A 21,682-nucleotide genomic window follows, 5' to 3' on the forward strand; every position below is an offset into this window, starting at 1 on the left:
TTGGTTTTAATGAAATGAAATGGGGTTTAACGTCCTACAGTTCTGCTTCTATACTGGGCTAATGAAGACGGGCATACGCCATACAGTGTGCTTTGAGGGAAATTTTGCCCGGGCAGCGGCACTTTCGCCTACTCTTATATCGAATTCCAACTGCCAGGGGATCTTTTACGTGCATTCCAATATATACACGGGACCTCGATTTTCCGTCTCATCCGAAGGACTAGACAGCTGTCCTTGTCAGGCCCTCTGTTCTGCACCACTAACAAGGGGAACTTGGTTTTAATGATCAAATGTTAATTGTAAGAGTCGTTAGAGGTTGTGAGGGACTTAAACGTACTTGCCTACATACTTTTCAAATTAAACGACGGAAAAAAAGATAATCCAAGACTTTACATAAGCTTCGATATTTATGATAAATGGACAGTCAGGGACGACAAATTGTACAGGCTGAAAATGGATCCCTTCCCTCAATCATATCACGTGACAAATAAGGCTGCTTAAAATAAATTTTACAGCTTGGGGCAGTTTTCTTCCAATTAAAATGTTTTCAAAGGGATTTTAAACACCCATCCGTTGCCTGACGGTTGTATGCCATGTTTTTATTTTGCAAAATTCAAATAATTTTCATATATACTTAGCCATGTGTGCCGTTACTTTTCATGTGTTCCAAGGTGCGTCGTTGCCAAAAATAGGTTGAAACCACTAATATATTACCACAATATGGCGCGCTTTTTAACTTATGCCGTCCGGCCTTTGGGATTTGCGGCAGTCTAATTTTCATAGATTTTTGCGGGGAGACCTCCCCACATAAAAGTAATAAATGTCCATTTCTGCAGCGCCAAAACTCTACAAAAATTGTGTAGTTGCCAAAAACGAACAATGATCAACAGATGTCCTCTTCTAACTTACAATGAGAAATTAAATGGCCAAAATTCGCTTTTAAATGCATCGGAGCTGCGGTCGCACCGTCGAGGTAGGTTGGGGTATTCTATGAAAATAACACAACCACAAACGCGTTTTTCTGGTTTTCAGTCCGTGATTATGGCAATTTGAAAGTGTTCCAATAGGATTATTGATATGGTTTCGAAACCAAATCACACTGTGCCCACCTGAACTCCTATTAACCTAAAAATGCTAGGGTTAGGGTTGGGCTAGGATGGTTACTTGTTAGCTGCACCCCCGTAGGCAGCCGGGGCCAAGCCACCCCCCCCCCAAAAAAAATGATTTGCCCCCACCCCACCCCTGCCGAAAAAAAAGTTGCGGACCATAGTTGTAAAAATACCTACTGTTTGTAATAGACAGCAGTCAGGGATCATGATGTGAAGTATTCATTTGGGGACGTTATTATACATTACATATCATTGATTATGCTCTGGTATCTATCTCATCTGCCATATATTTGGTACTGACTTGTGTCCCTGTCCTGTCACTATGTCCATTGTTCAGAGTTCGCTAGAGAACGATTTTCTGGGCACACGTTTTGCGGTCGTCCAATTTTCAAAAGTTCACTGCCCCTCCGTAAACAGTAGACTGGCTACGGGCCTACTCTTTTGTGAAATGAAATGAAATGAAATGGAGTTTAACGTCCTACTGTTTTGCTCCGAACTGGGCTAATGAAGACGGGCATACGCCATACAGTGTGCTATGAGGGAGATTTTGCCCGGACAGCGGCACTACGGCCTACTATTATATCGAATTCCAACTGTCAAGGGATCTTTTACGTGCATGCCAATGTGTACACGGGACCTTGGTTTTTCGTCTCATCCGAACGACTAGACAGCTTTCCTTGTCAGCCCCTCCGTCCTGCATCACTGACAAGGGGGAACCACGCCGGAAAATCTGGATGAACTTTCTCGGCCAATGCAGGGATCGAACACCCGACCTCCAGGCTAGCGAGCCAGCGTCTTAGCCACCTAGCCACCGTGATCCCCAGACTCGTTTGTGACATAAATAATCTAACACATACAAACAATCTATATAAAGTAAAACAGCTTAATTCTGTGATGGAACGCACAGGGGGTATAAATATATCAAATTACAACTGTGAAGCAACCTCGGTTTTTCTTCCCATCCGACCGACTAGGGGGAAAATGGGGGGGGGGTAATTATTTTCTTTATTCCTTTCTCAATCAATGATAACGTTTCGACAAGTATCGTCTTATCTTTCTGATAAAACTTTATGAATCAGTCTCCTGGTATGCGGCTATCCAAAATACCTTAAAAAAATATGACATTTCTCCAACAACAATTTCGAGACAGAATATTAAAAGTTCAATAGAAAGTAAGTTTAACGATCTCCTTGCTGAATCTTGCGGGCCGAACCATAAACTCAGAACCTTCGGATTATTCAAAAAGAAATTCAATAACACTCCAAAATATCTAGAGGTTGTTAATAATAAGAAGTTCAAAATTGCGATGTCTACCCTACGATTAAGTACTCAACAGCTTGCCATTGAAAGGGGTGGATATCTTAAGATACCACTCCAGGATCGCTTCTGTAAAAAATGCAATGCAAGCAAAATTGAATCTGAACAACATTTTCTTATGGAATGCCAAAAATATGAAGATTTAAGAAAACAATATATATATCAAACTCTTGACAATCTATTCGACCCACCGAGTATTATAGCCACAAGTGTCGCAGCCTTTGTCTACTTCTCTTTTCTTAGGAGAGACATCTGAACTGTTAAATATGCATGATACTTTATTTTCTTTTATGTGCGCACGCTTTGTTTTGTATTTTGATATATTATGTACCCTGTATGTGGGTCTTATACTGTCGAGTTATGTGATTTAATACTTTTACGTTTTGTTTCATATGCAGGTTCCATACTGTTTATTTATGAGTGCTCTGAATTTATGTCCGTCCATATTTTTGTATCCGTCCAATTTTTTGCACCTATATTTCATATTTTGTATATTGTATGTTGTCCTCAAGGGAGGTTCCGATGCATCTGTACTTAATATTTCGTATATTGTATGTTGTCCTCAAGGGAGCTTCCGATGCAATACTGTGTGTCTCTTGTGTTATAATTGTCATCTATATATATATTTGTGACTGTCGTTTGTCTGTCTGTCTGTTCGGGGTTGGCGGCTACACTAGGTCTGCCCCGAGTCTGAAATTTGGGGTATAGGGGTAGCTCGGACCGGGGAGTAACATAGGCCAGGTGGCATTAGTTTACCACTTCCGGTTTTGGAATTATGACCCCCGAGCGAAGTCTGTCTGTTCGGGGTTGGCGGCTACATCTGCCCCGAGTCTGAAATTTGGGGTATAGGGGTAGCTCGGACCGGGGAGTAACATAGGCCAGGTGGCGTTAGTCTACCACTTCCGGTTTCGGAGTTATGACCCCCGAGCGAAGCCGGGTATCCTGCTAGTATTGTTATAATTTTATGTAGGCTACATGTTTATATTGTATGCTGTCCTAAATGGATGTTTAGATGCAATAAAATCTTATCTCTTATCTTATCTTATCATTATCAACCATAACGTTGATAAAGAAGAGGATACTGATAATTGTCGAAACGTCGTGCTTTTAAAATAAAACTAGTGATTGCTTCCCATAAATTAAATAGGCCCTATCGTGTTCTGTTAATATCAAAATATGTTTCCTTGTCGCTAAATACCACTCAAAGATTATGTTCTTTTCTCAAGACAGTAACTCGAGTCGGTTCAGAAAAGAAGGAGATTAATTGCACTCCAATGACTTTCATTTGAATTCACTATTTTCTGACACGTGACAATAATGGGTCTGGTCATGCACTATGACATTGCTGAATGACAGGTCATAGTGTCTTTGAAGTTGATAGTCCTGGGTCGATCCTGACTACCACGTGCGTTCCGCCTGGACAATCATTGTAATGATCGACCTTTGGACCCTGTAATAATTCCCTTCTAAAAACCACAGATTTTGATACCCCAAATGGGACAATGCGTTTAAAATGGTTTTTGTTTTGCCCAATATTCCAATGCAGATTAAAACAATTCGATTTCACAAATTTTTTAACTCAATTTGCAGTTATCGTTTCGTGTTTACCTGTGAAAAATAACCGTAAACCGGCCTCGGAATTCATATATTCTTACGCTTTTAAATTCTTCAAATCAATATATCTGAAGAATTAATGAGATCTAATATGAATTTTTCTGATTTTTTTTCAGATATAATTTTAAACCAAAAAATGATAATGAACGAAATATGAGCTGTTTATAATTTATGGATGAAACGACAAACATACGAACTATTTCTGACGCGGAGGTTTTTCCGGCGACATGTTTGTCATGAAGTACGAGAGAAAAATATCGTCAATTGTCAGACGGATTTTTTGTATTTTGATTTTAGTGAAATTTGATGTTTGAAAACATGGAAAACTATTTATTATCGGAAAAGATTTTATAGTGAATATCATAAGATGGGAAATTCATCAGAAAAATGCCTGAACAGGGCATTAAATACCAGTTTAATTGTCATATTTGTTCTTCAATTGGTAAGAATTTTTATGATTTGTTGTTGTATCTGCTTTCATCGTCCTCCACCTAATCCAATCAATGTTGATGAATCAGGGTGGGATGTTGTCGTCATTGAGTGGATTTTTTTTTAAAAGGAAACCAATTGAACATTTCTGAGTGACCTCGTTGAGAAAATAAACAAAAAGTGGGCCTCTTCTTTTTTTTTGTTGAAATATTTTGTTGCAGGATGTTAATTAGCCAGCAGTCACATTTCACTGATGGAGATTTTGTGTCTGAGAAGCCTAGAGTTTTTTGGCTATTACATGTACACAGTATTCAGATTCTGGTGCAACACCAACGACTGTTCAGACTTGGTTGCTTTAGTAACAATGTCTGATAGAGGCTAGCCTCTCATCGTTACCCACTGTCCCTCCCTAAACAACAGGTACAGTAATATGAAAATAACGCTTTACACCAACTTCACCTTGGTTTTAAGACTAATTTGGAATCTTTACTGTCTATTTTTCACTGTGATTCTTCTTTGTTTGTCAAAAGGAATCATGTCTCGACACATCTGACACAAAATTATAATAATTGAACACTATATTCAAGTAGAATTTTGCGATTGAAAAACAAAAACAAATTCATTTGAATTGGACTTTCGTGATGAAACCCGCGCTGGCACAGAGGGAGGTTAAAGTTTCACTGCTATCTAGAGTAGGAATAGAATGTTGCTGTAAACAAAAATTCTTGCTGGAGCTGGACTAAACTGTCCGTATTGTAGGGCTAGACGATATTTTCGGTAATTCGATAAATCGCAATATTAAAATTTGAATTCCGATATTTTAAAAACCACCTAAAAAATCGCGGTATAATGATATATCGTATTGTGTGTTTTTCTATTAATATACCGGTATTTTACACGATATATCACGATATTATGTGCTGCATTTGGGATGGGATTGACATCGAACAATTTACGACATTACGTCACGATTGATGACTCGGATGACTTGTCACTTGTTCATTGACAAGGCCTACTAAATACATGAATAGTCTAGTGGTTTTCTCGATTATTAAACTTGAAAAATAAATTCATAATTGAAAAATTATTATTTAATTTATAGAGACATTCCCCGTCTTGCCGTTGGAATTTGTCATTATAATGTCAAACCCGTCGCTAATGCTGTGCAACACTCGAATAACCAGCCAAGTAAGTCATGGCATAATATCTTCTCTTCGTCGTCTTCGGTCGATTTATCATTGGCACCGTTGGGAAATAGTTATTACTATTTAATGTATGATGCCGTTTGTTAGTTAACTATCATTTTGTGTGTGTGTTTGGCTGTTTTTGGGGTTTTTTTGCCAATTTTTAAACTGAAGCCGATTTAAATAAAAGTAAAATGTTATTTGTAAATAAAACTAAATTGCGTCTAGATATTCGAGATTTAGACAATCTCCAGAGTTATGCGCTTTTGTAGTGTACCGAATAGGAGAAATTACGTTTGGTTCTTTGAGTCTACTCATACCCACATGTTATGTTATTCAACATTTTGGCGGAACATTGCGAAGCTCAAGCTGATTGAATAGTAGTAATAAAGCCTAACACGGTTGTAGGACATCTCCCCCTCCCCTCTCCACATTTGCCTAGCCAAAACCCTAACCCTTGAACTTAATTCTCGGTCTGTGCTTTTGAAACAGGAATAATGCACCCTAAGGGGGAGGGAATGACACTTTTAACACTTATATAATCACATCTTTTATAATAAAACTAAAATATCGGGATATTGTGATATATCGCGATATATTGTTAGCTTTTTATAATAAAACTAAAATATCGCGATATAGTGATATATCGTCGTTTTTTTGGGAAATATCCAGATATTTGATTTTACCAATATCGTCCAGCTCTACCGTATTGATGGGTGCGGGCTGTTTCGTAACCTGGCTGTTTCGTACTTTCAACAACATAGGAAAGGGTATGAATCAATTTGAGGTACGAAGCGGCTCATGTGAGGTACGAATGAACTACATTGTAAGTACGAAACAGCCAGGTTACGAAACAGCTGACATCAGTATTGATACCATGCACTAAAGTTTTTGTATTCATAATAAACAATTATTATATAAAATCGATTAATACATAATTGAAGTATAGCAAGATTTTTCGTTTATGGTAACATTCCATATTCCTGGATTTTGAACATTGACTGAGCAAAGATGCGAACCCATGACCTGCGCAAGTGCCGGTTTCATCATGGCAGTCTAATTCAAATGAATTTGTTTGTTATTGAGTCGCATTAAATTAGTGGCAGATGTGTCGAGACATAATTCCTTTTAGCGAACAAAGAAAAAAAGACGGTAAAGATTCCAAATTAGCCCTAGAACCAAAGTGGTGTAAAGCGTTATTTTCATATTACATGTTAATAGGGAGCTGGACAGTAACGATGAGAGGCTAGCCTCTATCAGACATCCTTGTCAGTGATCCAGGACGGAGGGCCTGACAAGGACAGTTGTCAGGTCATTTGGATGGGACAATAAACTGAGGTCCAGTGTACACATTGGTGTGTACGTAAAAGATCCCTTGACAGTTGGAATTCGATATAAGAGTAGGCTGTGGTGCCGCTGTCTGGGTCAGACTTCCCTCATACATAGCATACTGTATGGCGTATGCCCATCTTCATTAGCCCAGTTCGGAGCAGAACAGTAGGATGTTAAACCCCATTTCATTTCATTTTAGTTTTTACTCATAAGTTGTGTTTGTTTTATCAAATAGTACACGAGTTGGATTGATCTAATTTCCTTTTCAACTGATTCTCAAGTCCCAAATGGCGTGTACCTTAGTCCGAAACATTGAGAACCTAGTTTGGGGATCTTGTCACATTGATATTAGGCCGTCTACAACCAGGATATTAAAGACAGACATACACTATGCTGTATGATTATGATATCAATAAGAATGTTGCTCAGACAAAAAAATTTTTGTCTACTCCATTTCTGATTGTCAAGGGTTTACTTAACGTGCTCGGCAACAAAGCCCCCCACTTTCAAGCAATTTATTGATATAAAGTTGTACCATATGTTAGTCCAAAAATGACCATGTTTGCGTTGATTGGATAATATAGGTTATCTCTGGATCTCCCGGTTTCTTGGGGGTTGGATGGCTGAATGGTTAGCGTGTGCAATAAAAAAAAAAAAAACTATATGTTAGTCCTGAAATGCCCTAGTTTGTGTTGAGTGGACGTTAAACACCATTTCTCTCTCTCTCTCTCTCCCGGTTTCCTCCTTTTTATGACCTAATGTGTATCCAGTCAGACTTAGACAAATGTAAATTATTCTTTAAAAAAGTGAAATTTTTCAGCACGTTTTAACGAATAATCGACTCCTCTATATTGTATATTTTTGGACCAGATGGTTTGAAACTTGTCCCCAAGCCCTAACCCTTGCCCACAATCTCATCAACTATCTCGTGCCCTGACCCTGCTAACATCTCAAACCATGACAAAATCTGCAGTTGGCTCTAATTTTTAGACTTTATCCAAGCACTACTCATCTTTTTGTTCTGGAAAAAAGCATAAGGCCCCATCACTTAAACTTGGCATACATGTTCCTTAAAGGACCTCAATTTCTGATATGGTGTCACAATTCCCCCAAAAGTCGATGTTACCTTCCTCTGTTCGTAGTCCACATAGTACTATTTTCCTCATTAAAGAGTCCAAGGTCGCGGGTTCGCACACGGTGTTGGCAAAGAAAGTTTATCAGAATATTCACCTGGTCAGTGATGCAGGAAGGAGGTCCTGACAAGTTTAGCCGTCTAGTCGTTCGGATGGCGTGAAAAACCAAGGTCCCGTGCACGTAAAAGATTCCTTGGCACTTAGAATTGGCCCAGTAAAATTTCCCTCATACTAATAGCACACAGTCATGGTGTAGTCCCGTCTTCATTAGCCCAGCCGGAGTAGAACAGTAGGACGTTAAATCCCATTTTATTTCATTGCCTGGACAGCGATGCTACAGCCTAATCTTAAATATGGAATTCCAACTGCCCAGGGCATGCCAATATGTAAATAGGACCTCCAGGTTAGCGAGCGAAGCCACCATGGCTCCGTGTATGTACAAGACCATTGATCATTGTTTATATAAGTTTGTTGTTATAATTTCAGGTTGGTGCCATAGAGAGACAGGTGTTTGATTTTTTGGGCTATATGTGGGCTCCAATAATTGGTAATTTCTTCACGATAGCCTGTACTGTCATTGGTTTATTCGGAGCGTGTCAATATAGACCTAAATTTATTATTGTGGTAAGTAAAACCCGCTGTACAGGGCTACATGGTTGACGTGCGTTGTCACACTCCATCGTTCAAGTTTATTATAGGGGTTAGTAAAACCCACTATGCAGGCCATCAAGTTTGGGGTGCACTGTTGCACTCCATCGCTCACGTAAATTTATTACATTAGCACGGGAAACACACTATGCAGCCCTCACATTTGGGGTCCGCTGTCACGCTCCATCGCTCACCTATATTTATTAGATGTATAGTGTTTAGTAAAATACACTGTGGAAGCCTTCATGTTGGTGGTGCGCTGTCATGCTCCATCGCTCACCTAAATTTATTATATTGGTTAGTTAAACCAACTGTGCAAGCCTTCATGGTTAAGATGCATTGTCATGCTCCATCGCTCACATGGTGGCAACTGGCAAGTGAAACACACTGTAAGAACCAATATTAATGTTAGTAATTAAACATACATTATGCAAGAGCTAAATCTGCCTATTGCAGGTCTTTCTTTAGGCCTGAAATGTTATCTAAACTATTAATTAGACATTTATTAACAAAACAAGACCATAATCGACTCTCGATGGCATTGGAAACTCAAAATTTTAACTAGATTAAAACGGTTAGCCATTTAAAAATGGGAAAGCCAGGCTAAGTCTCGAATATACCAGTGCCCTGGTTACCACTGTGCACACATCTTGTCAAAACTACAAACAATGATAACTTAGCTGAGAATGAAGTAATTTGAATGAAATTTTCAATATTTTCTTTTTTTATCATCTATTTTTAAATTATTATTGCAAGAATGACCAACTCTTTATTAAACTCTTAACTAATGGCGAACTGATTATAGAATCCCTGTCCAACTACATTACTCAGTAAATGTTGAATCTCCGATAGAAATATTATTCGAAAAATGGTTCAGTTATATTCAGTATTAATTTATAAAGATGTGGCAAATTGAAAATTCCATCGATCTATGCCGCTCCCTATGTAACAAGATGATGCTACATGTATCTGCATTAGCCACGAACCAAATTGATGGGCATGTTTTAAATCCTATTGATTCCACTTGTCAGTGGTGCAGGATGTAGGGTTTGACAAGGACAGCTGTCTAGTCCTTCGAATGGTACAGAAAACCGCAGTCCCATGTACATGTATACATTGGCATGCACGTAAAAGATATAAGAGTAGGCCATAGTGCTGCTGCCTAGGCAAAAATTTCCGTCGTAGCACACTGTATGGCGTATGCCCATCTTGACTTCATTAGCCCAGTCTAAGCAGAACAGTAGGGCGTTAAACCACATTTCATTTCATTTTGCTGTCGATAGTGATGCATATATCAGGCAGTAACATCCTGGATTATGGCCCCTGATTGTACAAAAAGTTTTTTTTTTAGCTTGTTCTCTGTCCATCTCTTGTTCATGTTTTATTTGTATACTACAGTTTACGGTGTGGAGTTTATTATGGTTGGGATGGAACATGTTCGTAATTTGTTTATATCTAGAAGTTGGTGTCCTCAGTCGGGTAAGTATGACATAGATCATATCCTGGGACAGCATGGGGTGTGGGCTATGACAGTTAGTGGTTGGACTATGACAGCTAGGGGTGTGGTCAATGACAGTTAGTGGTTGGGCTATGACAGCTAGGGGTATGGTCAATGACAGTGGTTGGACTATTATAACTAGGGTTGGGCCAAGACAACTAGGGGTGTGGTCAATGACAGTTGGGGGTGTTCAGTGGTATTTTGAATATTATAGAGACAGGAGAATGTGTATATGTATACAAGTAATAGGTTTTGATATATACATATGTAATTTTAACAACAGGGAACTTAAATATCTTATTGGGAATTGATATATTGAATACTTTAAAGCCATGGAATCTAAGTATTAAATATTATTGTATAGACGAGAAATCTGTATTTTAGATATTATTTTATAGACGAGGAACCTGTATGTTATTATGTTCTAGCCCAGTAATCTGTATATATTGAATGGTTTTTTTTCTAGCACAGTATTCTGTATATTTTCTAGCCCAATAATTTGTATATTTTGTACCCCAGGAAACTGTATATATTAGATATTATTTTGTAGATGAGGAATCTGTATGTACATGTTATTTTGTAGCCCAGGAATCTAAATAGATAATTATTTTCTAGCCCAGTAATCTGTATATTTTGTAGCCCAGTAATCTGTATATTTTGTAGCCCAGGAATGTGTATATAATAGATATTATTTTGTAGACGAGGAATCTGTATGTATATGTTATTTTGTAGCCCAGTAATCTGTATATTTTGTAGCCCAGTAATCTGTATATTTTGTAGCCCAGGAATGTGTATATATTAGATATTATTTTGTAGACGAGGAATCTGTATATATTAAATATTGGTACTAAGAACAAGAGTTGGTGGTTAGAGCACGGTGTCGGATGTCGTATAACCAATACAACATGGTTACAAGAGGCGCCACCACCAGTAGATGCCAGTCGACCAATACCACCAGAAGAATTTGTGGAAGGATGTATGGTACAATATTACTATGTTGAGGTGATACATGCAGGTGTACAGTGTTTATTGTCAGTAAGTATATCTATCAGCTTGTCCCTGGACCATCTTCCCGAACTTATGGCTACGTGGGTGTTCGATCACTGGATTGGCAGAGAAAGTTCATCAGGATTTTCCGACGTGGTTTCCCCTTGTCAGTGGTGCAGAACGGTAGGCCTGACAAGGACAGCTGTCTAGTCCTTCAGATGGGACGGAAAACCGAGCTCCCGTGTATATATTGGAATGCACGTAAAAGATCCGTTGGCAGTTGGAATTCGATATAAGAGTAGGCGATAGTGCCGCTGCCCGGGCAAAATTTCCCTCATAGCACACTGTATGGCGTATGCCCGTCTTCATTAGCCCAGTATAGGAAGAGAACAGTAGAACGTTAAACCCCATTTCATTTCATTTCATTTATAAAGCTACGTTATCTCCCATTACGGCACAAACATGAACAGTAGCATCCAATCAGAGGTTTTGACACAAACACAATCAAATCAAACATGGCGACCTCCACATAAACCTTGACATTGAACGAACCTTGAACTTTGCAACCACATTATCACAGGTAGACATTTTAGCTGGAAAGCCTGAGACTTGGTACATGTATTTGCGATGATGGAGGAATCTGAAAGGCTCACAAGCTGGTCAGTACACAATTAAAATTAGTGCTGAAATATGCAGGGTATTACATGAAGGGCTTGATAAGATGTACGGAGTTAAAGCGAGATCAAGCCTTCTATTGAAGATGATCTATCAGGGGACATTAGGCACATGTCACATTGGATGGCCGAATGGTTAGCACTGCGCGCTGTATCATACGGCCTGTCATTGAGTCAACTGGTGTGGTTTCGAATCTCTGGTTGCACGTGACAAGGAGTTGGGTCGCCTGTCCAACTTCGTGGGTTTTCTCCGGGTCCTCCCGTTTCCTCCCACTGCTAAAGACCCCTACACGCAAGCAAATTATTGAAATGTTATATAAATTATTAGACATTAATTAACTTATCCAGACCATAAACATCGGATTTAAGCTAAAAATGGAGGAGCGAGACTTAGCTTCGGACAACCAGTACGATGTTTGAAATTCTTGCACACGTCTTGTCAAACCTTCAAAGGCTAATATCTTCGCTCGCAATAGAGTAATTTGAATGAAATTTTCAAATTATTCATTTTACATTATCTATTTTGGAACTATTATAGCAAGAATGGCTAGCTCTTTATCTTAATCTTAAATAATGTATGTTTAATCCGATTGCTTGTATGTGTATTGTACAGGTGATAGAGTTTATATTCTGAGTAGTAGAGATTTATCAAACACCTTGTATTGTATTTTACAGATTATAGGATTTATATTCTCAGTGGTAGCCATTTATAATTTATCTGAGGAGGACGACACGAGTAAGTACATCACTAACTCCCGAACCTATATCCGACCACGAGATTCCATTATAGTACGTTACGAACCTGTCAACCACTCAAATACTGTCATTGCTCCAACATATATATCTTACTCAGAAAGTGCTGAATTCATTGGTCAATCAAATCCTAATACATCGGATACGCTAGCTCTCATTGGTCCTCCTCGCTACATCAATCAAGCAGAAGCTCCTCCCACCCTTCATCAAATCCTACCCACTGGTATGGAGCTGACCAATCGGGTGCCCTTTGTAGTAGAACCGACCCATCAGCAGCCAGAAGTTTGACCTTTAACCCTGTAGATTATTAATGCTTGCCAGGTGTGTTCATTTTTTCTAACCTTTTATATTTTCATTCATATACTAATTTGCGAGATAAAATTCCAGCTATCTGTAAACATTTTCATTGTAAAGATGGGTTTGGGTTTAAAGTATCAACGAGAAAACAAAACTCTGGTCATTTTCAGACAAAGAGAGATGGGGTTTATCGTCCACTTAATACAAACTAGGTCATTTTCGGACTAACATATGGTCCATTTTATTACAATAATTCGCTTGCGTGTAGGGGTCTTTTGCTGTGGGAGAAAACCAGGGGACCCAGGGAAAACCCACAAGGTTGGTTGGACAGGTGACCCTACTCCTTGTCACAGGACTCAAAACTATCGACCAATGCAGGGATAGAACACCCAGATACCAAATCAAAAGGAGATTGTATAAAAAAATGGTTGGTAGCTGGAACTTTATTTTAATATTTCATCATCATCATTATCATCATCGTTATTTATTGCACTAATCTAATAGTATTTGTTTTTAATGTTTGCTAATATATTAATAGATAATATTTCAAGCCAGATTTAGTTACACATGCTTTAAACACTGATCCTATTTCGTTTCGTTTTTTATAGTTCAAAATTTAGTTTTACTTGACTTCACAACACTAGGATCTGGAAGAGTTGATATATCACCTGCTTTCTGATTAATGTTAGGGATTAGCCAATGAAACGGTCTGTTACGGCGAGTTTTTGATGTGAGTTGCACGGAACTGTGGGTAACCCAACCTACTAGAAACATCAATGCTGATTGGTTAATCAAATGTGTGACATCATAGGGTCAAAAACCCTCATATGACCTTTAACTCGTTCTATCGCTACAACCGGTCCTATCTTCATTTAATGTAGACGATCAAAAGTATAAATAACGAAATGAAATATAGATCTGTACTTTACTCCGATTGCTTTAATCACCTACACGTATTAGAGATGAGCCTTTTACAACATGATTATAATTTACAACATTGGTACCGGCCAATAAACTATTTATTATGCAAATTGGGGGCGCCGCGGTGACCCAGTGAGTTGAGGGAGCCGCTGTGACTCAGTGAGTAAGACAGGGCATTAACCTGGAGAGCGCATGTTCATTCTGAATTATCTATTTTCGAACTATTATAGCAAGAATGGCTAGCCCTTGGTGTAAATCTTACTTAATATATGTTTATATCTGATTGTTATCATCAAGTCACACCACATACTGTAGTTGTTAATCTTTTACAGGCATTTAGTAACATTTGTCCAAATAGTACAGTATCATAGATGACCTTGATTTGTTATTGTTTTATTATTTTTTTTTTTTTTTTTGTACAAAACAATGAAAAATGTATCAACCTTTGTCGACTGCTTGGACAACTTAGTTGCTATGTGTGTGTATGCTTTGTTGTCTGGCAACCAATCCTTGATATATATTCTGGCAACCTATCCTTGAAGTTTATTTTGTTGCCTGGCAACCTATCCTTGGTGTATATATTTTGTTGCCTGGCAACCTATCCTTTATGTATATTTTGAAACTGATTATATCCACTATTTTGACTTGATCTGGTTCCCTCTTGTCAGTGATGCAGGACAGATGACCTGGCAATGGACAATGTGTAGTCATTCGGATAGAACGGAAAACCGAGGTCTCATGTACACAATAACAGATGGAATTTGATATAAGAGTTGGCTGTAGAGTCGCTGTCCAGGCACACCTCATAACACACTGTATGACGTATGCCCATCTTCATCAACCCAGTCAGAGTGGAACAGTAGGACGTTAAAACCCCATTTCATCCATGTACATGTAGACAATCTAAAGCAGTGGACACATTAGCCGAATCGTTCGGCCGAATCAATCGGCGCCAACTTTTATTCGGCAGAATGGGTGGACACACTAGCCGAATGCTTTGCCCGATTCAACCTGCCGATTTCATCACCTTTCACGTCACATGATTAAACATGGCGGCGTCTATGTCTTCAATCTATCACGTGACTTCTCGATATGAGTGGTGATTGGCTAATGAATTCTATATTCGGCCGAATGCTACGGCGAAGCGGACACACCAGGCGAATATAACTATTTGGCCGAATATATCAAACCTGTTTGATTCGGGCGAATCATTCAGCCGAATGACAGTGGACACACTGGGTGAATTTCGACGCTAGTGTGCCCACCGCTTAATATATTACATCCTTCCTGTGCCACTAAAATGGGGGAAAACCCCTTAAAAACTTCCTCAGCCAACACCATGATTGAACTTAGAAGCTCCGGGATAGTACGCTGAGATCGAACACAGGAAGTCCTTGTTGGTGAGAAAATGTCAAACTACACCACTGTGGCCCCCCATTCCATGTATACAATGTTATAATATATGATGTTTATTATGTTACAGCGAGTCCAGCCAATGATGAACTAGAATTTGTTAAAATACGATATCGATCACCAGCCCACCACGCCTACAGAAACAACATCGCGTTTGAGGATATCAATCAAAATGATTTCTCATCTCTCGAACGACCCCCCAGCTACGATACAACCATGAGAGATACACAGATAGAAACGGCTGCAGCCAATCACTACTACGCGTCTGACAGACAGAGTTTACGCAGTAAGGCTAGTACACGATCTAAACGTTCTACACGTAACACGGGGCAACAGAAATACGAAGAAAAACGCGAGGAATTACCCTGGGTTCAGATAACACCGTCTCAAAACACCGAACAAATCAGACATTTCAGATAAGTCCTTATAATATAACATATTCATACGCTCGTGATTTGCTTGGGGACTATTTTGTGTCAATATTTGATACTCCCAAATACTGCGTGAAGTTTAAAAACGCTTCAATCATATGACATTTATTTATTATCTCGTTGTTGTGTCCCAACATTTTAACTTTCGGAGCAAACGTACGTTACCGATATCAATATTTAACAGAAAATACGAATATTAAAGATAGAAACTAGACCGTGGTTGTGCCTGATTGAACGACACAAAGCAGAATCTCGGTCGAAACTAGGATATGGTTGTTAGCTGATTGAACCTGAATTTCAGCTGAAGTTTGAGTTTCAACATAAGAAATTGTTTTTTATGTTTGTGATCTAGGGACAGATGTTCGAACTATGCCAGTCGTTTCTTCCCTGACTGCGATATAATTATTATCAGTTGTGTTGTGTGAAGAAAATCAACATCAGGGGCGTTTACAACCCGTGAAAATTGGACCAATTTGGACTTAATGTTGTCAAGATCTGTACACCTGTCACTATTGTACCCGCAGGAGTAGGGTCATCTGTTCAACCTCACAGCTAAAGACCCCTTCACGCAAGCAAATTATTAAAGTAAAATTAAAACGTATGTTAGTCCCAAAAAGACCTAGTTTGTGTCAAGTGGACGTTATATCGCATTTCTCTCTCCCTCTCATGAAACGGGAAAAAAACCGGAAAGTTTAATCTCGTAAATAATGATTCACAATGTTTAAAACGTTATTTCCCATTTTGTGAAATGGAAAATCATGAGGGCCCTGATTCATGAAATTTTAACTTAAGATAAAATCCAAATTTTAGTAGATACGTCAATTTTGATTGGCTAAGTACTAAAATCAATCTAATATGTCCAATCAAATTACAAAAATTTGGATTTTATCTCAGTTAAGTTTTCGTGAATAAGGGCCCTGAGGGACTAGTTACAAATGTCTGGGTACTGAATGTGTTAAAATACTATTGTCTTGTAATATCAACTGAAATATTTTAACAATACACGCCCTTACATTGGATAAGAGCTGAAATTTGGATCAGCATTTTAAATCTTAGACAATGAATATTTAAAGTATGTGACACTAGTTACAGGTGTATGGGCACGAAACTTAAACTGAAATAAATGTAGTTTAAGAATCTATGCCTTACATTGTATCAGAATTTGAATTTGAATTCTTAGACAATGAATAATTAAAATATTTTAGTTGAAGTTTTTGTGAATACGGTCTGAGAATATTTAATTTCCAATAAAACCATTCCTTTATACTTTATCACTAAGACTGTCTGAAATTTGGCCCCCTACAAACTTTATCACTTAAACTGTCTGAAGCATGAACCCTTATCAAACGCTGCTAAACCTGGTCTCAACAAACTGCCTGTGTCACTTGAATAACTTTGGAGTATTAATAAAGGACAGTATACTGATTCTGTGACACAGGATGTTTAAAGTGATCCTAGGTCAGATCTAAACATTAAGGCCATCTGCAGATTTTGTCACAGTCACAAAAACAGGGCTGACACTAACCCTAACCAACAATCACGTGTCTAGCCCTGTTTACATCTCGTGACCTTGGCGTTATCTGCAGGTGACCTTAATATTTAGATCTGACCATGATCCTACGAGCAGTGGTTTTTGGAAGTTCCGATGGAACCTGGTGTTGTCAATATTTACCGGTACTTTAATGAGTGAACTTTAAATGTAAGCAGCATATATTGTGCTGTTAGTTATCATGGGGTATCAGTTTAATAATGATGTAATTAATTGGTCATTAAATCTCTTAAAATCATCTTCAGAGATACAATGTATCATTATACACCTGTTTAATGATGAAAGAGGTAAATCTGCCTATTGCAGATCTGTTGTTAAAGATACATTCCCAGAAAAGTATTTATCGGATGGTTATTTCCAATAAAAGTATGGCAATTTTGGTATATATGGAAAGTAGAAATATCCAATCTTACTAGAAAAATACTGGATTCCCTGAAAAACACTCATGGAGCGTATACAGGACAAAAATGTAAGGGTTCCCATAATCCACAGCCTGACGATTAGGAATTTCTGCACGCGTGATGTCAAAGGTTACACTCAAAAATTGAGCGCTTGATGTACAAGTTGATAAACTTTATGAAGAGTTAGACGTACAACGCTTTCTGAGATAAAAATGACGGAAAAGACATGGGTAGTGGATAATCCTAGTCAAAACGTCGATCAGTAATAAGCAGTAATTGTACTCCATTGAATTATCACTTCTATAATTATTGTTTCAAACCAGGAAATAGATTTATAAAGTTTAATAAGTATACTATATACCATAGAATTGTCACTTGTATAATTAAATTATTGTTTCAAACCAAGAAATAGATTTATATATCACTTCTATAATTAAATTATTGTTTTAAATGAGGAAATTGATTTATAAAGTTTAATAAGTATATAACATACCATAGAATTATCACTTCTATAATTATTGTTTCAAATGAGGAAATTGGGTTATCTAGTTTAATAAAAATGTTTTTTGGCTTTCACAATGTTGATAAAGGAACACAAAAGTTAATAATACCTCGACAATAGTTTTTTGTTTGATCTATTGTCATCTTATAAAGAAATATTTACACCCCAGATGAAAGATATGCAACATTTTATTCATTATATCACTGTATATTTCATGATGTTCAAATAATTTGTATTAATTTATTTTATTAATGGCTTGATGGGGAAGGTGACAAATTTCATTTTGTTGTTTTTTAAAATTAAATGCTGCACCTGATTATTTTGTATAGGTTATATTGATAATCAACACTTTATTCACCATTTAAATTGGACTGGACTCAACTTTCTTGTCAAAGTAATTTGAATTCAATTTTTATTACCTATGTTTGAACCGCACGTTACTGGATCTTGACCGATCTGTAGAATATCTGTCAGTGTTTATACCCACAATTCTAACCCTAACCCTTCAGAATAGTTTTAGCCACAATCCACCGTTTGTACGTTTGACATGTAATTTATAAACCTAACCTGGAACCCTAATACAGGAGAAAGATAGTCTCCAGATGATACAAAGATCTGGTATTATTCGTTGGGAGATGCTAATTGTAGGCCGGTTGGGGAGGTTCGGGTGTTTCCGGAATCCAAAATGGCCGCTTTATATAAATGAAAATTTTGGAGAATACTAACCCCTAATCCTAACCCTAACCCTTTTTAGAAGACTGAACTTGGATCTAATTTAACGTTTACCCCTCTTAAAAGGGTTAGGGTTAGTATTCCCCAAAATACTCATTTATAAAAATCGGCCATTTTGGGCTCTGGAAATTCCCGAACCTCCCCAACCGCCCTACAATTAGCATCTCCCTGATTTGAACCAGTGATGGGATTTCAAAATTTTAGTTGTCGGACATTTTCTTCCCTAAAATAAAGGGACATAACTCTTATCGTTATTTAAGCAGGCGTTTTCAAACTTTGAACAATTAAAGCAAGGACATTTAGCTTGTTATCTAAATCTTACATCTTTAACTGGCATGTTGTTTAAATGTGTCTTGTAGGATGATGTAGATATCTTGTTTTACATGTGTGTGTCGAGATCATCAGGTTTTATTTAATCTATTGCTTTGGTTGTTAATTTCATGTCACGATTATCCAGTATATTATCACTATGTTTATGTAAATATATATTTATGTCACGATTGTCCAGTGTAAATATTCTGTGTATATAAACTAATTAATAAGTTGTATTGAGTTAGTACTTATATTCCCATCAATGGGTGATCAGGGGTTTGACATGCATGGGCGTCACACATGGGGGGGGGGGGGGGGTCTGACCCAAAATTTACATAGCAGGCACAAACTCCTATTTATTTACAACAATTATTAGGATTAGTTAAGATTCTATCTGTATAAAACCTGTACATATCCCAATATGGTTTACATTGCTAAAATAAACACAGAGAGAATCATCCTGGAAACATGTGTGAAGTGAAAAGTACCGGTGTTCCATAAAATTGTGTCTAGTTAGCCTGTCAGTAATATTTTGTTAATTTTTTTCTGCCATTCTGCCACTTATCAGAGTGAATCGCATGTAGGTGCCCAAAAACATTATCGCCTAAACCAAATATTTATCGCTGCTCAGCCAGCAACGTAACCATAATGCTTTGCACGCGGTGTCTTGGTAGACAGCATGGCCACATGGTGTTTGTTTATATTTTTTAGGGTTTTAAAAAATGGGTTAGGGTTGCGGACCCCCCTTCAATATATATTTCACAGCTACGCCTCTGTTGGCATGCATTTTAAATCACAGGGTCTGTTTTCATGCTTGTCCACGACAAGTTGGTCACCCGTTTCCTTCCACAGTTAAAGACCCCTACGCTCAAACGAATTAATGAAATAAAATTGAACCATGTTAGTCCCAAAAAGATTGTCGACCACTAATAATCTGTATTGAGGTATCAATCGGCCCGTTAGTATTTACATGTATATACCCAATGTAGCAACCAGTGTTACAGTAAGTTGTCCAGTGATAGGGGGCACGGTGGGTAAGATGCTGGCTTGCTAGCCTGGAGGTCGCGTGTTCGATCCCTGCATTGGCCGAGAAAGTTTACCCAGATTTTCCGGGGTGGTTCCACCTTGTCAGTGATGCAGGCACAGAGCCTGATAAGGACAGCTGTCTAGTCATTAGGATGAGACAAAAAACCGAGGTCCCGTGTACATGCACATAAAAGATCCCTTGACAGTTGGAATTGATATAAGATAAGGCTGTAGTGCCGCTGTCCGGGCAAAATTTCCCCTCATAGCACACTGTAAGACGTATGCCCGTCTTCATCGGAGCAAAACGTGACGTTAAACCTCATTTCATTGTCCAGTGATAGAACTATCGCCCAAGAAATGACTGCCACAAATATTCTGATCATATCCACTGAATCAGCTTTAGTTAGGGGGTTAGAATATTCTAGTCCAAGACTCCATTACACAAACCTGATTTTATGGGATATGATTCTATTGTTTCAGGAATAAACCTGAATACCTGTAGTAAAATTTACATGGTTGCTCAGGTAACCAACTAATGAAAACGGGCATACTCCAGTGTGCTGTAAAGGAAATTTTTCCCGGACATCAGCGCTACAGCATACTCTTATTTCAAATTCCAACGGCCAAGAGATCTTTTAAGTGCATGCCAACATGTACATGGGACCTCGTTTTTTTGTACCATCTTAACGACTAGACCACCGTTCTTCTCCGGCACATGTAAAACTTTGATGAACTTCTAGGGTAGAGAACATTGCAAAGAAGTTCAACATGTACATAGATTTTTGTCCTATCCATGTTTAACGGTCAAAGATTTATGAAAACTGTCAACCAGGATATTGTAGTCAAATAACGTAATATGACACGTTTATATCATTAGACCCCAACAAGCAAAAGTTAACCTTCCTGTATTTGGTCACTCTGCAAACCTCAGCAGATTCCTCTACTCTACATTAAGCTTCCACTGTATGACGAAGTCTGCCATTGGAACTATATACTTTCAAGTTCCCATTTTACAAACGGCATTGTCCATGAAGAATGTTTTACCATACAAAATATTTCAAAGTCTGGAGCTATTTTTTTTTCCAATTTCATCCAATTTTCTTCAAACAAGAACAACTTTGCACTGAAAATTTTACACACGCTTCAAATGACGCAATTTTGTTAAGTTTAAAAGCGGAAAGTTTTCCTAATAAGTAAACCGGTGCCGCATTGCAATTGTATAGGCATAGGTACATATCAGTTGCCGTCATACAGCTGAGGCTAGATGTAGAGTAACAGAATCTACCGAGGTTTGCCGAGTGTGTATTTGGTATGTCACATCAATAAAGCCCAGTCCCCAGTGTGTCTTGTTAATTTATCACTTGCAACTTGCCTCCAAGTTGAATGCGGGCTTGAAAATGTTTAAGAAAATAAACCTTGG

General features: G+C 38.1%; 3 protein-coding genes across 3 annotated transcripts in view; 1 reads left to right on the forward strand and 2 right to left on the reverse strand.

Moving 5' to 3' along the window:
- The window catches only part of LOC126830884 (aspartyl/asparaginyl beta-hydroxylase), a 28,872-nt gene extending 24,801 nt beyond the window's left edge, over positions 1–4,071 (reverse strand). The window contains exon 1 of the mRNA XM_056101048.1: positions 4,035–4,071. Coding sequence (XP_055957023.1) covers positions 4,035–4,071 — 37 coding nt within the window. The remainder of the gene's footprint in view (positions 1–4,034) is intronic.
- LOC126818321 (zinc finger protein 664) overlaps positions 1–21,682 on the reverse strand; it is a 312,810-nt gene that overhangs the window by 6,456 nt on the left and 284,672 nt on the right. The gene's annotated exons all lie outside the window — the stretch shown is intronic.
- On the forward strand, positions 4,207–19,470 carry LOC126818773 (sodium/potassium-transporting ATPase subunit beta-1-interacting protein 3). The gene is made up of 6 exons (XM_050546336.2): positions 4,207–4,482; positions 8,605–8,742; positions 10,165–10,245; positions 11,081–11,299; positions 12,601–12,661; positions 15,380–19,470. The coding sequence occupies exons 1-6, from the start codon at positions 4,408–4,410 to the stop codon at positions 15,727–15,729; spliced, it is 924 nt and encodes a 307-aa protein (XP_050402293.1). The 5' UTR covers positions 4,207–4,407; the 3' UTR covers positions 15,730–19,470.

Source organism: Patella vulgata, chromosome 1 (genome assembly GCF_932274485.2).
Source record: "Patella vulgata chromosome 1, xgPatVulg1.2, whole genome shotgun sequence".
In the NCBI taxonomy this organism is placed as follows: domain Eukaryota; kingdom Metazoa; phylum Mollusca; class Gastropoda; family Patellidae; genus Patella; species Patella vulgata.

Excerpts from the sequence above, each read along its gene's own strand:
- LOC126818773 (XM_050546336.2), top strand. The coding sequence starts at position 4,408 with ATGGGAAATTCATCAGAAAAATGCCTGAACAGGGCATTAAATACCAGT. Across the intron at positions 4,483-8,604 it reads TCATATTTGTTCTTCAATTG|GTTGGTGCCATAGAGAGACA; the intron begins GTAAGAATTTTT and ends TTATAATTTCAG. Across the intron at positions 8,743-10,164 it reads GACCTAAATTTATTATTGTG|TTTACGGTGTGGAGTTTATT; the intron begins GTAAGTAAAACC and ends TGTATACTACAG.